The sequence below is a fragment of the Dendropsophus ebraccatus genome, chromosome 4, assembly GCF_027789765.1.
Source record: "Dendropsophus ebraccatus isolate aDenEbr1 chromosome 4, aDenEbr1.pat, whole genome shotgun sequence".
In the NCBI taxonomy this organism is placed as follows: Eukaryota; Metazoa; Chordata; class Amphibia; order Anura; family Hylidae; genus Dendropsophus; species Dendropsophus ebraccatus.
The window spans coordinates 21,570,799-21,592,233 of NC_091457.1; the positions used below are offsets into that span (position 1 = coordinate 21,570,799).

Sequence of the window (21,435 nt, forward strand, 5' to 3'; positions counted from 1 at the left end):
GTAGCAGTTCCAGGTCTCCATCTGAGCATAGCTAACTCATAAAGGTTTCCACAGGTAGTCCAGCGTAGTCAGTAGGATACTTTGGCTTTCCTACTTGGGGATCAGCGTTTCTTCCTCTCCTTTAAGGGGCTGACTATCCTGACATTAAGAAAGATCCCAGGCGTAGACAAGGGTTACCACACTTTTAGGGCTTGGCACTGCATAGATGTGGTATCAGTCTCTCACAAGAAAATCAGTCTCAGTCCTGTCAAGGCTTCTGGCCTAAGCCAGGCTGTAGTCTGTCCCTCATACACTGGAACTAACTGAAAATTCCTCCCTCCAGAAACTAACTAAACTTATACAGTGTTGTTTTATTGGAAAAGTAGGTAGTGTAGTGTAGTGTCTGCACTTGTGATAGGTCAACACAAAAGTTAAGCTAAACCTTAAACACTGCAGCTGTGCACATGGAGAAGGGTGAGACACCTAGTGGCTGGAGCCGAAGTTGCAGCTCCCAGCTCTTGGTGTGACACCTGACAGAAGTACTTTCACAAAGGCGATAAAGAATTTAGTGTAGCCCCTTGTACTGGGACGCTACAATGAGAAGGGGTGGGCCAGCCGGGGCGGATCAGCGCGATAGAGGCACACAGTGCTCCTAATGGTGCCCCAGTGCTCCAAACGGACTTACCGAACCATGGAGTAAACGATTAAGTGCACAAGAACGGCGCCTTCTTGGCGTCTCCTGAGCAATAAGGATATATCAGCAGTTTAGGTTTGTCTAACCTGCTAATAGTTCCCCTTTCATAACAGTTTATTTGCTACAGAGCTAAAAAGCTGCTAAACTTCTAGTCATTGGAAGGTTTCCTAAAGCAGCGACTAGAAAGAAGTGGTTGCCAAGCCTCTTTGTGACGTTGGCTACACACAGACAAATAATGAATAATATTGTGCAGACATAATGTCCGAGATAATGAAGCCAGCAGCTGTACTGACATAAAACAAAACTGCAATGTTCTTATATGTAATATATACGTAAATTTTGTCTACATAAAATCTGTAGTACTGTTGTACTATATGACTTATATCTTGATCTTTCCTTTCAGGTTCACAGAGAAAGGAAATTTAGAGGTTCTCCTCTTTACCATACAGAGTAAAATGAGGGCAAACAATCAAAAGGTCTATACTCCAAGAGAAGGGAAACTTATATCTGATATAAACAAGGTATATATAGCCTGTTTACTTATCATTTATACCACTTTGCATTATTTTCTCGTTGACTTCACAAATTATATACATTTTCCATTGCTGAAATCTCAATTTTTATTGTCCAAAGGCCTGGGAGCGGCTAGAGAAGGCAGAACATGAGCGAGAGCTTGCCTTGCGCAATGAGCTTATCAGGCAAGAGAAATTAGAGCAATTGGCGGCAAGGTTTGATCGTAAGGCGGCCATGAGAGAAACCTGGCTCAGCGAGAACCAGCGCCTTGTCTCACAGGTACATAACATTGCTTTTTTTTTTATTTTTTATTCTGTAATGTTAGTGGTGGCATTTTAATTTAAAGTGATGCAGTTATCCCCCTTACTCTGTGTGCGACAGTGTCATCTAGGTGGGGCTTCATGGCAGTGCAGCCCTACCTAGACGACACTGTCCACTGCACACAGAGTAAGGGGGATGACAGTATCATTGATTTAGTGATATATAGTGTGTATATATGTATCTAGCTAGTAAAGTATTTTTTTAAAACCCATGCAAAAGAGCACCTAAAATTCTGTGTAGTTGAAGGTGACTTTGTTACATTGCAGGATAACTTCGGTGTGGACCTTGCCGCAGTAGAAGCTGCCGTGCGGAAACATGAAGCTATTGAGACAGATATTATTGCATACAGCGAGCGTGTACAAGCGGTAAATGCAGTCGCCGATGAACTTGAGGCAGAGAATTATCACGACATCAGAAGAATATTGGCTCGCAAGGGCAACGTGACGCGTTTATGGGATTATTTAAGGGAGCTGGTTGCAGCCAGGCGCCATAGACTCCTGATGAACCTAGAACTTCAAAGAATGTTCCAGGATCTGCTGTATCTCATGGATTGGACAGATGATATGAAGGTATGTAAGAAAGAGGAGTCTTGATTCTTTACTATACACAGTTGGGTTATAAGCTAAAACTTTTATTTGTATTTTTTTCAATCAGGGTCGTCTGCAGTCTGAAGATTATGGCAAACACCTTCATGGTGTTGAAGATCTTCTACAAACTCACACACTTGTGGAGGCGGACATTGCTGTGCAAGCAGAACGTGTAAAATCAGTTAGCGCTGTTGCCCAAAAATTCACTTCTGATGATGAAGGTATGTAGAAAATGGCAAGCCAATGGTCTTGATTAGAATAATCACTGTTGGTATAACCTAAATAGCAAGGTTAAAGGGGTTGTCCGGGGAGCAGGAAAGATTGTGTATCCTTGCTCCTCAGAGATTCCCTTCCTCCTCCCTGTCATCTTGAAAGGCACGCTTTTTAGACCAGGGGTGCGAGTACCATATTGCTTTAACATTGTGAGGCCATTGGATACGGCTTTCAGGAGTGATTTGGCATACATATGGTACCTACTTTCTGGAAAGGGCATCTTTGGGGATTGAAGATAGTTACGGCCTTTCCTGGTTCCCAGGCAATGACTTTAATGCAAAGAAGATTGTGGACAATAATACAAATTTTAAAAATATTATTTTGCCACCTAGGTTACAAGCCATGTGACCCAGAACTGGTGCGGAAACGTGTACAACTTTTAGAGCAGCGATATGCAGAATTGTGCGATCTTTCTGCAGCCCGGAGATATAAGCTGGAGGAGTCGAGGAGACTTTGGAAGTTTTTCTGGGATATGGGTGAAGAGGAAGCTTGGATCCGGGAACAGAGCCGCCTTCTAATGTCTGATGACTACGGTAAAGACATCACTAGCTCCTTAAGATTGATCAGCAAGCATAATGCTTTCCGAGATGAAATGAGTGGGCGTTATGGGCCACTGCAGCAGACAGTAGCCGAAGGTGAAGAACTGGTAGCACAGGGTCATTTTGGAGCTGGAGAAATTGAAGAAAAAATATTGGAAGTTAAAGGACAATGGAAGGAGCTTGAAGCTTTGGCTGAAGATCGGGAACGCAAATTGAGGGACGCCTACAGCTACTACCAGTTCCAAGCTGATGCCAATGATGCAGAGGTGTGGATTCTAGACACCTTGAGGCTGGTTTCTAGCAATGATGTAGGCCATGATGAGTACTCAACACAGCGGTTATTAAAAAAACACAAAGACGTGGAAGAGGAGATACTCAACCACCGACCAGCCATCGACGCTTTACATGAACAGGCCGCTAGTTTACCAACAACATACTCCCATGCCCCTGAAGTTGATGGAAGACTCCCTGCTCTGGAGCAACGGTATGAAGAGCTGGTGACCTTGGCTGCCCATCGTAAGCAGGCCCTCCAAGACTCCCTGGCGCTATATAAAATGTTTAGTGAAACAGATGCCTGCATCCTCTGGATAGATGAGAAAGAGCAGTGGCTGAACGGAATGGAGATCCCAGAGAAACTTGAAGATCTGGAAGTAGTCCAGCAAAGGTAACTTGTCACTGTAATCAGTTCTGAGTAACAAAAATATATATATATTTTTTTATGTGTATATGTATATTGTGTATACATGTATAAATGGCTGGGGGACCTGGAACCAGAGCGGGGGTAAGCGGACCCCAGTGCTGGAGCTGGCTTTTTTGAAAATATATATATAATATATTTATTTTCAAAAAAGCCAGCTCCAGCACTGGGGTCCGCTTACCCCCGCTCTGCTTCCTGGTCCCCCAGCCATTTATACATGTATACACATAAAAAAAAATTTATATATATATATATATATATATATATATATATATATATATACACACACACACTACCGTTCAAAAGTTTGGGGTCACCCAAACAATTTTGTGTTTTCCATGAAAAGTCACACTTATTCACCACCATACGTTGTGAAATGAATAGAAAATAGAGTCAAGACATTGACAAGGTTAGAAATAATGATTTGTATTTGAAATAACATTGTTTTTACATCACACTTTGCTTTCGTCAAAAAAGAATCCTCCTTTTGCAGCAATTCCAGCATTGCACACCTTTGGCATTCTAGCTATTAATCTGTTGAGGTAAGCTGGAGAAATTGCACCCCACGCTTCTAGAAGCAGCTCCCACAAGTTGGATTGGTTGGATGGGCACTTCTGGCGTACCATACGGTCAAGCTGCTCCCACAACAGCTCAATGGGGTTCAGATCTGGTGACTGCGCTGGCCACTCCATTACCTATGATAGAATACCAGCTGCCGCTTCTGCTGTAAATAGTTCTTGCACAATTTGGAGGTGTGTTTAGGGTCATTGTCCTGTTGTAGGATGAAATTGGCTCCAATCAAGCGCTGTCCACTGGGTATGGCATGGCGGTGCAGAGCGATAGCCTTCCTTATTCAGAATCCCTTTTACCCTGTACAAATCTCCCACCTTACCAGCACCAAAGCAACCCCAGACCATCACATTACCTCCACCATGCTAACAGATGGCGTCAGGCATTCTTCCAGCATCTTTTCATTTGTTTTGCGTCTCACAAACGTTCTTCTTTGTGATCCAAACACCTCAAACTTGGATTCATCCGTCCACAACACTTTTTTCCAGTCTTCCTCTGTCCAATGTCTGTGTTCTTTTGCCCATCTTAATCTTTTTCTTTTATTGGCCAGTCTCAGATATGGCTTTTTCTTTGCCACTTTGCCCGGAAGCCCAAAATCCCGCAGCCGCCTCTTCACTGTAGATGTTAACACTGGTGTTTTGCGGGTACTAGTTAATGAAGATGCCAGTTGGGGACCTGTGAGGCGTCTGTTTCTCAAACTAGAGACTCTAATGTGCTTATCTTCTTGCTTAGTTGTGCAATGCGGCCTCCCACTTCTTTTTCTACTCTGGTTAGAGCCTGTTTGTGCTGTCCTCTGAAGGGAGTAGTACACACCGTTGTAGGAAATCTTCAATTTCTTAGCAATTTCTCGCATGGAATAGCCTTCATTTCTAAGAACAAGAATAGACTGTCGAGTTTCAGATGAAAGTTCTCTTTTTCTGGCCATTTTGAGCGTTTAATTGACCCCACAAATGTGATGCTCCAGAAACACAATCTGCTCAAAGAAAGGTCAGTTTTGTAGCTTCTGTAACGAGCTAGACTGTTTTCAGATGTGTGAACATGATTGCACAAGGGTTTTCTAATCATCAATTAGCCTTCTGAGCCAATGGGCAAACACATTGTACTATTAGAACACTGGAGTGATTGCTGGAAACGGGCCTCTATACACCTATGTAGATATTGCACCAAAAACCAGACATTTGCAGCTAGAATAGTCATTTACCACATTAGCAATGTATAGAGTGTATTTGATTAAAGTTAGGACTAGTTTACAGTTATCTTCATTGAAAAGTACAGTGCTTCTCCTTCAAAAATAAGGACATTTCAATGTGACCCCAAACTTTTGAACGGTAGTGTATATGTATGTATGTATATATATGTGTGTGTATGTATGTGTATATATATGTGTGTGTGTGTATATATATATATATATATATATATATATATATATATATATATATATATACACATACATACATACATACATACATACATATTATATGTGTGTGTACAAAGTTTATTTAATAAATCATCTGCGGCTGGTCTATTGTCAAAGCTTTTTCTTGCTGATGAATCCCTGTTGTAGGTTTGAGACTCTGGAGGCCGAGATGAACAGTTTGGCGTCAAGAATCACATCTGTAAATGAAGTGGCCGGGCAGCTGCTGAATACGGACCACAGGAATGAGGAAAGCATCCGGGATATGCAAGATCAGTTAAATGCACGGTAAGAATCCCTATTGGTTTCACTGGAGGTTTTCCAAGTTCTGATTTAAGCTTATGTGATTTTTAAAAGTTAATAATGGAGTGCATTATCCCTGACATTGTAATAAATCACAGCTACTTACCACAGCGCATTCACATAAGGTGGAAATACAGCATTATTTTCTATATAGAATGTAAATTGGTGTAACCCGTACACTGTTAAATGTGAGTAAGTGCATGTGTTCAGACTATGACACCCATTATATTGACAGTATATATTTGTTAGACTCATTACTGTCACAGAGTAAAAGTATAATCCCCAGTTTAGCCCTATTTATATCATTCTATGTTAGCAAACAGAAATGCAGAAAACTTTATTATAAGATGAGACAAACAGGTCCAGAGAATGGAGAATAAAGAATAGGAGAGTGTGGACCGTTCAGTTGTAATCTGTGCCATGTACAATGGCTGATCACATAGGTGGACAGGGAAGTGCATGCGGTAGTGTCTTTCCTAAATTGGAGATGAGCCCAACTCAAGCCTGTCCAAAAGCCTGTCCAAGTCTCGGCATTTGATTACCAGGGCTCAAGAAGTTGGACGCAGCCTTAGGGCTGCCTGGAAAACATGGATACAGCTATAGGCCATAAGCTCTATCTGTTTTCCAGGATGGGTTCAAGCATGCTCTAATTGTGTTCATCTCTAGTCTAGATCATTCTTGTCTGTTATTTGTTAATAGAGAAAGACCAGAAAGAGAGACACACACACACCATGTCCTCTTGGTGGTATTCTGGCCCACTTTGTGATGTATATTCTAAAATGAATCTGTCATCACTTTCATGCTGCCTAAAACAGGGACAGGCTTCTTACCATGTTTCAGAGACTACATGGTTATAAAGCTATCAGGTAACATGGCTCCCAAGTCATTGGTGTGGTCCCCGGCAGCTGCTCCCTGCACTGATGACTGTGGTTGATTGATCGATCATTGGCTATTTGTGTATAGGAAGAGATCTATCAATCATGGCTGTCAGGGACCGCCTGATGATTAGTGTTTCCCAGCAGATTTTATACCTATAATTGGTTGAGTGCATCATACACCTCTGTAATAAGGAAGCCTGTCCTGACCACAGGCAGCATTAAAGTGATGACAGGTTTCCTTTAACACTTCACAGGTTTATTTTTGTACCAACATTCGGCATGTAGAAACACAGAACTAACATTCACTGCTCAGCCCTTCTCTGATCTGTGTATATTGCTATGGTGAGGCAGCATTGTATTCACAAACTAGGGCACAAAGCCACAGGAAACCCGACTTCAAAGGTTGCCATTCAATGTAGAACAAGTGGGTAGAAGATGAGGCAGATCTGTTCCACTGACATCTATTCCACTGTTAAGAATGCAATATTTTAGCTCCATTCTGAAGCAGTAGTGACATGGCATGACAAGTGATGTGAATATATACAGCAGCTTGACATTATTAAAGTGACCCTGTAATATAATAGAACTTACAGGGGTCGAAGTGTTCAGACCGTGTCTGATCATTAGAATGAGCTGGTAGAAGCTCTTGGTTGTGCACTTCACCTCCCGGCTCTCTGTCCATATATATTGGAGCTTTCCTCCTGCAATTGGGCAGAGATCACAGTGAGGCACACAGCTTGGCGCCCCTGCTCATTTCTGAACACTCAGACCCCGACCAAAGTGTGTACAGTACAGTCATTTTGTTTATCACACACAACAAGTGAGCTGACTCTTCTGGGCCAAGACCATCTATGTGTTAAATAACACATCCTGTATCATTACTCTACTGCAATCTTCACTGCACATGTAGCTAAAATAATTGTTACAGGGGTACTCCAGCCCTATAAAATATTTTATGTATTGCTGCACTAATATCTTATGCTTACCTCCCCATGCTCCCCCGGTGTCCTGTAGTGTCTTCGATTCCCCCGCTGAAAGCTTCCGCTCATGGCACTGTCCCACTTCAGTTAGTAGTGGGAAAATTCAGCGGGGGACCCGAATATGCCACAAGAGAACCCCGGGGGAGCACGATTAGATGAGAATAGTACACTTATTATGTCCTCCATAAGTGACACAATATATTAAAAATATAATGGGCCGGAGTACCCCTTTAAACTTGTGTAATGACATCAGGCCTCAAGATTGTGTTGGGCACCTTTTTAGATGCAGGTTTCCTCCACCTCACATGTGGAAATGTGCATGGTCATAGTAACCAGACATGGTTATGTAGACACGCTATCTAGTAAATAAGTTTATACTCTTCTGGGTGAATGTACTTATAGCCACCCATGTGCACATACATTAAAGCGAACTTGTCCCCCTCTGATTGCCTACAGAGCTGAAAGCATCGCTCTATACATATCAATGAAAACAGAATGGAGGTTTTTTGCCTGTCTGTCTTTTTTATCTTTATGAAAAAAAAAGTCTTTATTTGGGCTGTGAATTGTGTCAAAGAGGCGGAGCCTATTATTCCCTGAGCCCTAGCACAGCTTTGCCTTAGGGTCTTATTACACAGAACTGTAATTGTTCAAAAAATCGTAGATCGTTCAGATTTGAACAATAATCGTTTAGTGTAATGGCAGACAACGATTAAACGAAAAACAAGAAATCGTTAGTCGTTTGATAGAATTTGGACATATTTTTATCATTGATCGTTCGCATGGAATAAGACGTCATTCGCAGTAGCGGTGAACGCAATAGCGACGACAAGACGACCGCAAGAACAATCATAAGTAACGATCATCGTTCCGTGTAATTCGGCGAACGATTTCAGGTCTTCCGCAATAGTGTTCATTTGAGATTGTTTATCATGCATCGTTGAATCGTTGAAAAATTACCCTTACTGTGTTATATTCCCTCCCATTTGCATAATGTGCATACAGCACAGTAAGGCATAGGGGCACTAGGACCCAGGGAACGATAAACCCCCAACATCTTTGACACTATTCGTGGTCCAAATAAAGTAATTTTGTTTTGTTAAAAAAAGAAAACAGGCACAGGCAACAACGGTCAGGGGTGACAGATTTGCTTTATACAAGGAGAATTAGTTATACTCACTGCAGTAAGCTTTACCTAAGCCTAAGAAGTCCATTGAATATGAACTCCTGTATCCAAAATCACTTAGTAAATGTTTGGTTGAATAGACCTTTCTATAAAAATAATATATATATATTTTTTTGCAGATGGAATCAATTCCGAGAGCTTGTTGGTCAGAAGAAAAGCGCTCTGGATTCTGCACTTGAAATCCAGAATTATCACCTGGAATGTAATGAGACGGTGTGCTGGATGAGAGAGAAAACCAAGGTCATAGAGTCTACGCAGAGCCTGGGAAATGACTTGGCAGGAGTCACTGCTCTCCAGCGCAAACTTACTGGTATGGAACGTGATTTAGAAGCCATACAGAGGAAAGTTGGTGACCTCCATGAGGAATCTGAAAAGCTCGCTTCAGGACACCCACAAAAAGCCGCAGCTATAACCGGTCATCTGTCTGAGATCGATGGGACCTGGGACGAACTGAAGGATACAATGAAAAGAAGAGAAGAAACTTTGGGTGAAGCAAGCAAGCTGCAGGGCTTTTTACGGGATCTAGATGACTTCCAGAGCTGGTTATCGCGGGCACAAACTGCGGTCGCCTCTGAGGACGTCCCATCCGATCTGGTTGAGGCAGAGCGTTTGCTTGCTCAGCATGAAAGCATCCGAAATGAAATTGAGCGCTATGGAGCAGACTACAAAAGGATTCGAGAGGTTGGCGAGGAGGTAACGCGTGGTCAGACCGATGCCCAGTATATGTTCCTACAGCAGAGGTTGAAAGCGTTGGACACAGGCTGGAATGAGCTGGGACAGATGTGGGAGAACAGGCACCAGCTACTTTCTCAGGGATACAGCTTCCAAGTGTTCCTGAGAGACACCAAGCAGGTGGAAGGCTTCCTGAATAACCAGGTAAGACCACGGGGGCTGCTGGTTTTTAATCCTTTTGGATGTTCTTACACACATTAGGTTTCCTATTTATAGCCGATCAAGAGAATGAGCGGGGAGTAAGGATTCATCCTTAGGCTATGTTCACACAACGTATGAGACCGGCCGTTCCGTGACCCTGGCCGGGTCACGGAACGGCCGGTCTCTGGCCGGATCATCTTAATTACCTAAGTACCGTCCGCAGAGCTCTGATGCGGGCGCATGAGCGCGTGCCCGCACCAGAGCTTGCCATAGCCCACAGTGAAGCGAGCGGCCGGAGCCGCTCGCTTCACTGTGTGAACTGACAGGGCTTTCTGCAGCCGGAATTCACTGAATTCCGGCCGCAGAAAACTGACCTGTCAGTTTTTTCCAGCGCCGTGTGGGATCCCGGGCCGGAGCGTATACGATGTGTGTACGCTGCGGCCGGGATCCCATTGCACATAAGGTTTTGTTACGCACCGCAAAACTACGGCTGTAGTTCTGCGGCGAGAACTACGGTCGTAGTTTTACGTTGTGTGAACATAGCCTTACTCTGTGTCCTGTGACTGAGGCGGCTGAATAGTCTCTCATATGAATACGGAGCGGGGAGAGAGGTATGAGATGATCGGTCAGGGTCTGAACACCTAGACCAGGAATGGGGAACCTTCGGCCCTTCAGCTGTTGCAAAACTACAAATCCCATCAAGCCTGGATAGCCAAAGCCGAAGGCTTGACCATCTGACACTGACCATCCTATCATTGCTAAATATGTCTGGCTAGTATTTATCCTATTCCCCCAAAAATGTGGCTACTTATACATTTGATAATGTAGTCAATTAAGTTTAACAAAATTAAGGAGTAACGACTAGTTGTGTGTGTGTGTCTTTATATATATATATATATATATATATATATATATATATATGCATATGCATATATATATATATATATATACATATATATATGCATATGCATATATATATATATACATATATATGCATATGCATAACCAAGTCCTATCTAACTTTTCTTAGGAGTATGTCCTATCCCATACGGAAATGCCCTCCACCCTCCAGGCGGCTGAAGCTGCTATCAAGCGTCATGAGGACTTTATGACCACCATGGATGCTAATGATGAGAAAATACGAGGTCTAGTAGAATCGGGGAAGAAGCTCATTCAAGAGGAAAATGTCAACTCTGAGAAGATCCAGGAGAAAGTCACCTCCATTGATGAAAGGTAAGCTGTTGTCTGTCAGTAGATAGGAGGTGGATGCTTTCTTCTTGACACTAGGTTACCGATGTCTGATTGATGGGGGTCCAGCACCTGTTTGCCAGAGCTGTGGTGCCAGGGTACGCAGAGTACAAAGCAGAAAGCAGACACCTCCATCCCCTCTGTAGTGGCTGTGGTGGCTTACTGCTGCTCAAGTCCTATTCACTTTAATGGGAGCTGAGCTGTAGTAACCCAGCATGGCCTTATAAACAATGTACAGAACTGTCTTTTTCCAGTTCTGTTTTACTGTATATTTGGACTTTGCTGGTCTTTAAAGCAGGGGGTGATATTGATCCCATCCTGAGCATAGGTCATCAATAAATGAAGCCCGGAAAACCCCTCTTAAGGGAAAGTGCTCGACAAGGGGTATTATTTGTATTGCAGTGGGTTGTCTGAAAGTATACATTGTATTCAGTGTCAATACCCATCTATCTGTAGTTGATGCTGGACCTGTTTGAGAGGTGGCAGATAATTCCTTACTAGAAATGAGTGAACCTTGGTATTGTAATGTATAACTTAAGTTGCAATTGTACTTGCTTATGATGTATAATGGAAAAATTTGAAAAATAAATAATTAAAAAAAAATAAATAAATGAGTGAACCTTGAGCATACTCTGTTTAGTCCCAAACTCGGCATTTGATTAGCAGTGGCTGCAGCCATAGGGAGTCCTAGAAAACATGTGTACAGGCTATAGCTTATGGCTGTATCCATGTTTTCCAGGCCACCTTAGGGCTGCATCCAACTTCTGCAGCGACTGGTATTCAAATGCAAAGAGTTCATGTTCGGACGAACCCAAACATGCTCGAGATTCACTCATCTCTGTTCCTTACCTAATTTTTATGCTATACTTTTTTTCTATTTCGTTATACATTTTTTCCCATAGGCACAAGAAGAACAGAGCAGCCGCTAATGATGTTCTGTCTCGGTTGAAGGACAATCGTGATCTGCAACATTTCCTTCAGGACTGTCAAGAGGTACACAGCTCTTCTAAATAAATAAATAAATAAGTGAATGTCCTCTTTGCATATCATATCATTTTTTATTTTCCTCATACAGAGCTCTATATTCATTGCACTTAAAACTATAACAATATCCTACAGTTTTAGGGTAGATCCACACACAAAGTATTCGCTGCGACACTGTATTGTCATGGCCCATGGTTCTGCATTCTCGTAACAGATTTTCATTCCGCTGCAAGAATGTAGCTACAGCTTACTTAACCCATCAGCTGCTGGGCTTTAAACAAGCTAATATATTTCCCCCCGCGCTCCCGCCTGCTTCTCTAGGTCCCGGACCACTGACGTCTTGCTCAGCCAATCAGTGCGCTGTCCTGCTGCTGCCAATGAGTGACTGAGTGGGACATCAGTGACCTGGGAGGGCGGGCAGGTAATGAATTGGCTTGTTTAAAGCCCGGCAGCTGATGGGTTAAGTAGCCTGTGGCTACATCATCGCAGCGGAATGAAAATCTGCTGCGAGAATGCAGAGCCATAGGCCATGACAGTACAGAGTGTCGTAGTGGATTTCACAGCGTGTGCATCTACCCTTTGCGCTTAGATCGGTACATTGTTCAGAATTCAAGCACTTGCTCTGTTCTCATCCACTTGTTTGGCACCTGGTCTTCTGTTAGGCCATACTACAACACACCACAGACTGCACACAGTTATACTGACACTGTGCAGGTGCCGTGTGGCTGTACTGCTCTGTGTTGCTTTCTACTGTACTGGTGGCTCCTCCTGCTGATGCCATGCACCTGCACTAAAGAAATGGTGTAATGGTCCTTGTGTGTAATGTATATCACTGTACTGTAGTGATTTAAATTTGTAAATTTTTTTCATTGAAACCTACAGGTACATTGATTACTATTAGAGGATGCTGGAACCAAGTTAACACATTTACATCACTGCCTTTGGGGGAAAAAACAGTTGGATACTCAACTAACCTTCCACAATGGATTGTAGTTGAGTACAGGGGTAGCGCTGTATTAATACAGTATGCAGAACAATTCTGACCACTGAAAATGTATATTAAGAAATAAAATGTAATAGAATTATGGACCTAAGGTGACCTGATTATAAAGGGGGAGATTCATTTTAAAGGTAGGGTCTAATACTAAGCGTTATGCATGGCAATGTTATAGAATAAAATATTGTAACCTTCCTTACAGCTGAATTTGTGGATTAATGAAAAAATGTTGACAGCCCAAGATGTCTCATATGATGAAGCTCGTAACCTTCACAGCAAGTGGCAGAAGCATCAAGCGTTTATGGCTGAATTGGCATCAAATAAAGACTGGCTGGACAAATTAGACAAGGTAAATGAAAGTGAACATGTCCAAAACCTAAGGAGACTACTGTATGTCTGTATTTTATAAAGCAGTAAAATTAAGCCATCCTTGAGTTTTGCTAGGTGGGGTCTGAGTGTCAGAATAAGTGGGGAGAAGTGCATGGTTGATGGCTGGTTCTTACCACTGTGTGTGAGATGGGGGCAACCCATAGACTCTCTTCTCCACTATGTACAATTTTCTCATTGACTCTGATTCCTGAGTTTGCGTTCTCATAATTCATTATAGGAAGGACAGCAGCTTATTGCCGAAAAACCAGAACTTGAGTCGGTCGTGCGAGAGAAACTGGATTCCCTACACGCTCAATGGGACGACCTGGAATCCACCACCCAAAGCAAAGCCCAGTGTCTGTTCGATGCCAACCGAGCGGAGCTGTTCACACAAAGCTGCTCTGCATTAGAAGGCTGGCTGCAAAATCTAGAAGGCCAGCTTCAATCTGATGACTATGGCAAAGATCTCACCAGTGTGAACATACTATTAAAGAAACAACAGGTATGGGATTGCTTTAAGTGTAATATACTTTTTCTTTTTTTTATCTGAGTACCCCTTTGGATTACTGTTTGAAAACTCGATGCAATGAACAGTGACCCATCTGCCCACAACTCTTGCAGGAAGCCTAACCATGTTTGTGTTGTGCACATGTGGTAATTGATGTTTTTCACCGCTAAATCCTTCTAGAGTGTTTTGATGTGCTTACTAGACTACGAATGGGCGACATTTCACCTTTCTCTTTACTGTGTTTTCAGATGTTGGAGAACCAAATGGAAGTCAGGGAAAAAGAGCTGGAGGCTATCCAAAGCCAGGCCCAGGCACTCGGCCAGGAAGATGCCAACGTTGTAGAGGTAGACTCAAAGAACATGACGGTGGCCACCAAGTTCTCCGAATTACGCGGCCCACTCGACGAGCGGAGGAAGCTGTTGCTGGCCTCAAAGGAGGGACACCAGTTTAATCGAGATCTGGAAGATGAAATAGTAAGGAATACCACAAACTACACTGAACTCTTTTAACACCGTTCTCATATTTGAACATAACGAACATCAACTGTTTGTTTTCTCTCAGCTCTGGGTGAAAGAGAGGAAGCCCATGGCCGTATCTACAGAGCATGGAAAGGATCTGCCGTCTGTACAGCTACTTATAAAGAAAAACCAGGTTAGCTTCACACTGGGCAAATGGTTACATATTAAATAGGTTTTTCCACCATGTTGTATATGCACTACTCAATCAATAACTAACAAAGCTATTACAGTGTTTCTTTGATAACCGTACTGTCATTACATGGAGGTCACACATTCTAAGGATGTAAAGCATTAACTTCCCTTTGTTTCTATCGAGGTTTTAGCTTCATTGCTTTGCAGGGTGTAATTAAAACATCATAAAAAGTCTCAGAATAAAGTTTAGTCCACACCTCCTCCTTGTACAGTGACCTCTATAAAGGTCACTGAGCACAGGGAGTTCTGTGCACAAGCCTTAGCCTAATAGGGCTGCTTTAAGGAAGTCACCGGACTTGGGGAGGCCGCTGAGACTGTCCGATTCCCCGATGTGGGCTGAGACCGAAGCACACATAGTTATGCATGGTGCCACTGACCCTACAAAGGGACGGCAGTAATAGATTGGCACTGCAGCCTATCGTTTTCTTTCCCCTGCATGGCACATGACCAAGATTGATTAAAAACGTCCCTTTTATTTATGTTCTATGATATAATAATTTTTTTTTTTTTTTGTCCCACAGACGCTGCAGAAGGAGATTCAAGGACATCAGCCACGGATTGACGATATTTTAGAAAGAGGGAAATCTATGGTGAAGAACAGTGCGCTAGACGCTCAGGAGATAGGGGAGAGGCTGGACTTGCTGAGAAGCACATGGGAAGAGTTGACAACAGAAGCAGCAAAGCGGCACGCCCGTCTAGAGGAATCCCATGCCGCACAACAGTTTTATGCGGATGCCGCAGAGGCTGAAGCATGGATGGGAGAACAAGAGCTGCACATGATGTCAGAAGAGAAGGCCAAGGTGGGTTACCTATAGGTAGTGCGACTAGAGATGAGCGAGGCCGAACCCGACTGTGTGGCATTTCATTACTGGTGGCTGCAGAAGTTGAATGCAACGATCCAGGACTCCCTAGAGCTGCATCCCTCTTCTGCAGCCAATGGTAACCAAATGCCAGATGTTCAGGTTTGGATAGACCCGAGCATGCTGGCGATTCGGTCATCACTATGCGTAACGTTTTCAGGTGGAATTGGCTCGCACGGGCCATTACTGGGTTAAACAGTTCCGTGCGTCAATTATTTCAGTCCACTAATCAGGCTTTTTGCTTAAACTGGCTTCATCCTGTTTTATTTGCCTCCTATCCAGATTAAGCAATTCACATCAACAGTACAAATCTAGTCACACCATAGCTTCCCTGTCTGTCAGGTGTGGGCCTGCCACTCAATGCCTCAAACAATACACGTTTTGTTCATAGGCTTTTGGCAACCAATCGTCAAGGCTCCTACAGACTAGCGTTACCTGTTCTTTCCCTGTGTGACTAGATCACACCTGAAAGGAGCCAGGTTAAACCACATGGGCAGCATTTCCATTTTTTTTTTATAGTAACCACCACTTGGCACAATACTTATGTGGCATTAACCATTGTATGTTATATTATGGCTCCTGCCCTCACTATCTTTACTCTGATTTTACAGGATGAGATTGGTGCTCAGGCAATGCTGAAGAAGCATTTGGTTATGGAGCAGGCTCTGGATGATTATGCTGAAACCATTCACCAGCTAGCCAACTCCAGTAGAGAGATGGTGTCCAGAGGTCACCCGGAGAGGTAAACCTTGAGCTCTGTTATACTATCTATCTATCTATCTATCTATCCATGCTGTTACATCATTAGGCCTATCCAGCAATAATATAGGTGTGTCAATGCAAATACATAAACAAGAAGTCATTGAAAGATATTTCTTCAGTTTTTTTTTTGTTTTTTTTTTCCAATTAAGAATCTAATATAAAAGACGGCAGTAAGATTCTTGTTAGATGTATCATTGTGTTAAATTTAGGGAATCTGGTATTTATAATTCAGGTTTTTACACGGGCAGATTTATCTGACAGATTCTGGAAGCCAAAGCCAGGAATGGATTTGAAAAGAGGAGAAATCTGTCTTTCTTTTATGACCCGTTCCCTGTTTATAGTCTGTTCCTGGCTTTGGCTTAAAAAATCTGTCAGATTAATCTGTCTGTGTAAACGCATCATAAAACATATACATTATTGGATGTGCATTGTTAATATGCACGGAGAGGATCTGTTCTTAACACTTTTTTTTTTTTTTTTTTTTTTTTTTCCTTTTCCGTCAACGTTTTGGTTGACCTTTGGTCTGTTTTCACACTTGAGCATGTATGAAAAAAGAAAAATAGGGGGCGCGCTCGCCCCTTAAAATCTTGTCTTTTTTTCCTTCAAAACGTAAAAGCCATCAGCTCGGCTCGGCTCGCGGATGGTGGGAACTCTAAACACTTAGAAGTCACGGATGTGACAGCTGCTTCACACCTTGCTGGCGCTTCTCAGATGTCGCTCCCTATTATTCTTTTTTCATATACTGTTATAAGATTGTTGAACTACATTTAAAGGGGACATCACCAAGATAGCCATAAAAGATATACACCTGTTAACCTCATATAGTTCCACTTCTTTTATGCACCTGTAGTGCCGAAGCTGTAACTTCAAGTGACACTTAAATGAGCATTGTCACTTAAAAAAGGAACTGTTTGCATGTTGTAGAGACACATCAGAAGTTGTGAAGTCCCTGACCAAGTGGTAGAACCAGCCAGGAGAAGTGAACGATAAGAGTGTTCTCCCCCAGCTCTCTGCCACTGACTGTAACTCAATGGGACGGACTCCTTTCCGGGCACAGAATCGGCCGTTCTAGCTTAAAGGCCGATCGATCAAAACTTTTGACATGTTTTGTGGACAGTTCAAGTTTTCTTTAAAGTTACAGGGATACTTGAATCAACAATAGGGTGCATATTTAAAATAAGTACTTGGCCTCTCACTGTACTTGATCCTAGATGGCTCACACATATAATATGGCCTATGAACTGTATAAGGACAGGGCATATCCCACTGGCCTGACCAAAGACTCCTCCTGATTCCTGGTACAGCTTCTTATATGTTCTTGTACTTCTGATTGGTAACATGAATCAGGTAGCGAAGGTGAACGTGTTTCATGTCCTGTTTTTTTTTTTTACTTCAGCCTTCTTTATAAGTTGGAATGATTACTCTGTATATGGGACACGGTTTGGCCTACTTAAAAATAATTAGTTTTTTTTGTGCAACGTTCATTGTAATGGAATCCCATAGAGGGAGAGCTACAGTCCAATCTGACTGATGGAGCGTTAACACCAGCTAACCCTCTATGGCCATATTGCCCTAATATATAATGGAAAAACAAAGGTGTTCCAGTTTATTACATAAATACTTCCTTTACTGCCTTTCTTTCCTTAACTGTTTAGTGTGTTTTACTCCTCATTTGCCATTTATTATTTCAGTAGTTCAGTATAGTAGTCACTCTGACTGAGAGTACGGTTCATATTGGGCTCCAAACATCCAGAATAATGCATTCTGAAGTAGTTTATAATATGCCGAGACCGCTCTCTAGTTGTTTCTCCAAGAGGTATCCCTACAGATAAAGTACAATATGGACAATCACCCTAGAAAGTCCCTTGGTGTCCCTGTTAAGCTATGTCCTCCTTATACCTATCCTGGGGTAATGTAGTCTTCAACCAGGGACATCCAGGACCAAGACAAAGATAATATGGGCAAAGCTGTGACCCCTGTGTAGTAGACTTCTCATATCCTGTATATATTTCACCTTTTATGGCTACCTCCCTGAACTGTGGAAAGGACTTGGATAAGCACCTCTCGCCTCCTTGCTGCAGATGACTGGCTCCATAGACTTAGAATCCTATTCCACGGGCCGAGGAGGGCCCGATCAACGATGTAAACGAGCGCCGATCTGCTAGGTCACCGCTCGTTTACTGGGCCTATTCCATGGCCCGATGATTGTTACCGATGCCCTTGCAGCATCATACATTACCTGCAGGTCGTCTTCTCCGCTCTGTCTTCGTCCCCGGGTCCCGCGCGCTCTATCTTCAGAATGGCCTGTCAGCTGACAGGCCATTCTGAAGATAGAGCGCGCGGGACCCGGGGACAAAGACCGAGCGGAGAAGACGACCTGCAGGTAATGTATGATGCTTCTGCTTGTCAAATCGTCGTTAGCCCCGCCGCGCACCGCTATTCAACTGTAGCGATGCGCGGTGGAGGAACGATGATTTTAGGTCTGGCCCTAAATGAACGATCAGCCGATGACACGATCATCGGCTGATCGTTCTCTCTATTCCACCGAACGATAATCGGCCGAATCGGGCCAAATGGGGCCGATTATCGTTACTGTGGAATAAGGCCCTTACAGAAAAAGAAAAGCTTAGCCAAACACTGCTACAGGCCTTATGTCACAACTGACACCTAAAATTCCCAGACCTGACTATCTAAACTTTTAATATCTCTTTTATAACCTGACAGTGCCCATTTATAGTAATTTTATATCCTTTTATTATTAGTGATCGGATCACCTTGCGCCAGGGGCAGGTTGACAAGCTATACGCTAGTCTGAAGGACCTGGCAGAGGAGAGAAGAGGGAAGCTGCAAGAACACCAGAGACTCTGTCAACTTAAGAGAGATGTGGAAGACTTGGAGCACTGGATCTCTGAGCGTGAAGTTGTGGCCGCTTCTCATGAGTTGGGACAGGATTATGAGCATGTAACGGTATGTACATCCATGTACACTATTCAAGCTCATATTTTAGGTTTTGCTTGAATAACATTGCTTAAGATTAATTTTATTGTATAATACTGTTCCCTCAACTAGATGCTAAGAGATAAATTCCGTGAATTCTCTCGTGATACAAGTAACATCGGACAGGAACGCGTGGACGCTGTCAACCTTATGGCCGATGATCTTATTTCCTCCGGACATTCTGAAAACGCCACAGTGGCTGAATGGAAGGATGGGCTGAATGAAGCCTGGGCCGACCTTCTGGAAATGATCGATACACGTAGCCAGATGTTGGCGGCCTCCTATGAGCTTCACCGCTTCTACCAGGATGCCAGAGAAACTTTGGGCCAGATAAAGGACAAACAGAAGCAGATACCAGAAGAGACTGGAAGGGATCTCAACACGGCAGAGGCCATGCAGCGCATGCACACTACGTATGAACATGACATACAAGCCCTTAGCGCACAAGTAAGTCATTGCTAAGGTTTTATCATTTACATGTATATATTCCCTAAAGCAGATAGTTATGATTGTGGTGGTGATTAAAAGTAATAATCTCTGTAGGCGTTGTAGTACATTGAGTTCATGCCCACAAGTCGTCTTTTATTCTATTGATCATGTCATATACGAGATATTTTTAATAGAAAAAAAATATTTAATCATGGGCAAATGTTGAAGTAAGATCTTAGTAATTTGATCTAAATTTGTGGTTTTCGTACTTTTAAGGTGAAGCAAGTTCAGGAGGATGCTGCTCGGCTCCAGAAAGCGTACGCCGGGGAAAAGGCTGCGGACATCCACAGGCATGAACAGGCTGTAACTGAGGCCTGGGGCGAGCTGCAGGATGCGAGCAGTGCACGCCGACAGCTGCTTTTTGACACCGTAGAGAAATTCCGCTTTTTCAGGATGGTTAGAGATCTCATGTTATGGATGGATGATATCAACCTTCAGATTGATGCTCAAGAAAAACCACGGTAAGGCTGTGATTTACGGTTATCATTTTGGATTTTTTTCTAGATTCAGCAGCATCCTTAAAGTGTCAAAGTGTTTTGGTGCCTCATCTCCCTCCACCCCTCCCCTCTCCATAGAAAACCATGAAGATGGGGGAGAGCTTCAAACTGCTTTTTCATGATATAAATGCATTTTTTTGGCTAATAAACCCAACTACAAAGTTTCTTAAAGTTGCCTGTACTGTTATTTTCTGCAAAAAAAAATAATTAAAAATTACACTAGTGACACTTTGATATTTAATCTTCTCTTCAACAGGGACGTATCTTCAGCCGATTTAGTCATTAAGAATCATCTAAGCATTAAAGCAGAGGTGGATGCCCGGGCGGACAGCTTTACTACCTGCATAGACCTTGGAAACTCTCTGCTAGAGAAGAATCACTATGCGTCAGACAAGGTAGCTACCACCTGTACATGGTTACATTACATACAGTTACTGGATTTAGAAAAGATCAAGGTACTTCAGGTTCTTGTAATCTGTTTATAGTGTTATTAGTCTCTCCAGGGAACCATTATTGATGGACGGATGGATAGTTAGATAGATATAAATAGAGAGAGGGAGATTGATAGAGAGACTAAATAGATATATATGGAGTCACACGTTGCACAGGGTTGGGAGAGTACATGTAGGTTCTAGCAGTCTCTACAACAGGTGATTGATTTTTTGTTTTCCTTTTTAAAGTAACCGTGTCTATTTAAAGAGGACCTGTCACCCCCGGTGCCGGGGTGACAGGCTCCCGACCCCCCGCTAGAGCCCCTCATACTTACTTGATCAAGCCCGGCGCGCGCTGCTGAGATGAGTCCGGTGCTCATAGAGAATGAATGGTGAGTCCAACGCTACATTCATTCTCTATGAGCGTCGGACTCATCTCAGCAGCGCGATCAAGTAAGTATGAGGGGCTCTAGCGGGGGTCGGGAGCCTGGCACCGGGGGTGACAGGTCCTCTTTAAGGTTGGAAGATTATCTTTGTGTGTTCAGTAAATATTAGATTCCGTGTCTCATTACATTCTGTTTTTTTTTTTTTTTTTCTGTGTTGCCTCCAGATCTCTGAGAAATTAGAACAGCTTCAAGAAAGGCGGCAAGAGACCGAAAACAAATGGAAAGATAAAATGGAATGGTTACAAATAGGTAAGTGTTAATTCAGTCTCCAGCTCTGGAAGCTATCCAGTCACAATCCACCCAGCACACTAAAACAACTTATTATTTTGTCTA

At 42.9% G+C, this 21,435-nt stretch overlaps 1 protein-coding gene across 4 annotated transcripts in view; it reads left to right on the top strand.

Moving 5' to 3' along the window:
• Positions 1-21,435, top strand: part of SPTBN2 (spectrin beta, non-erythrocytic 2) — a 158,252-nt gene that overhangs the window by 128,524 nt on the left and 8,293 nt on the right. For all 4 annotated transcript variants that reach the window (XM_069965239.1, XM_069965241.1, XM_069965238.1 and 1 more), the window contains 20 exons: positions 1,077-1,194; positions 1,307-1,465; positions 1,774-2,076; positions 2,162-2,315; positions 2,700-3,570; positions 5,738-5,875; positions 9,051-9,807; positions 10,835-11,037; positions 11,955-12,045; positions 13,236-13,382; positions 13,641-13,904; positions 14,159-14,383; positions 14,472-14,561; positions 15,142-15,420; positions 16,092-16,222; positions 19,005-19,209; positions 19,312-19,686; positions 19,945-20,189; positions 20,482-20,620; positions 21,267-21,351. In XM_069965239.1, the coding sequence (XP_069821340.1) occupies positions 1,077-1,194; positions 1,307-1,465; positions 1,774-2,076; positions 2,162-2,315; positions 2,700-3,570; positions 5,738-5,875; positions 9,051-9,807; positions 10,835-11,037; positions 11,955-12,045; positions 13,236-13,382; positions 13,641-13,904; positions 14,159-14,383; positions 14,472-14,561; positions 15,142-15,420; positions 16,092-16,222; positions 19,005-19,209; positions 19,312-19,686; positions 19,945-20,189; positions 20,482-20,620; positions 21,267-21,351 (4,979 nt within the window). The remainder of the gene's footprint in view (positions 1-1,076; positions 1,195-1,306; positions 1,466-1,773; positions 2,077-2,161; positions 2,316-2,699; positions 3,571-5,737; positions 5,876-9,050; positions 9,808-10,834; positions 11,038-11,954; positions 12,046-13,235; positions 13,383-13,640; positions 13,905-14,158; positions 14,384-14,471; positions 14,562-15,141; positions 15,421-16,091; positions 16,223-19,004; positions 19,210-19,311; positions 19,687-19,944; positions 20,190-20,481; positions 20,621-21,266; positions 21,352-21,435) is intronic.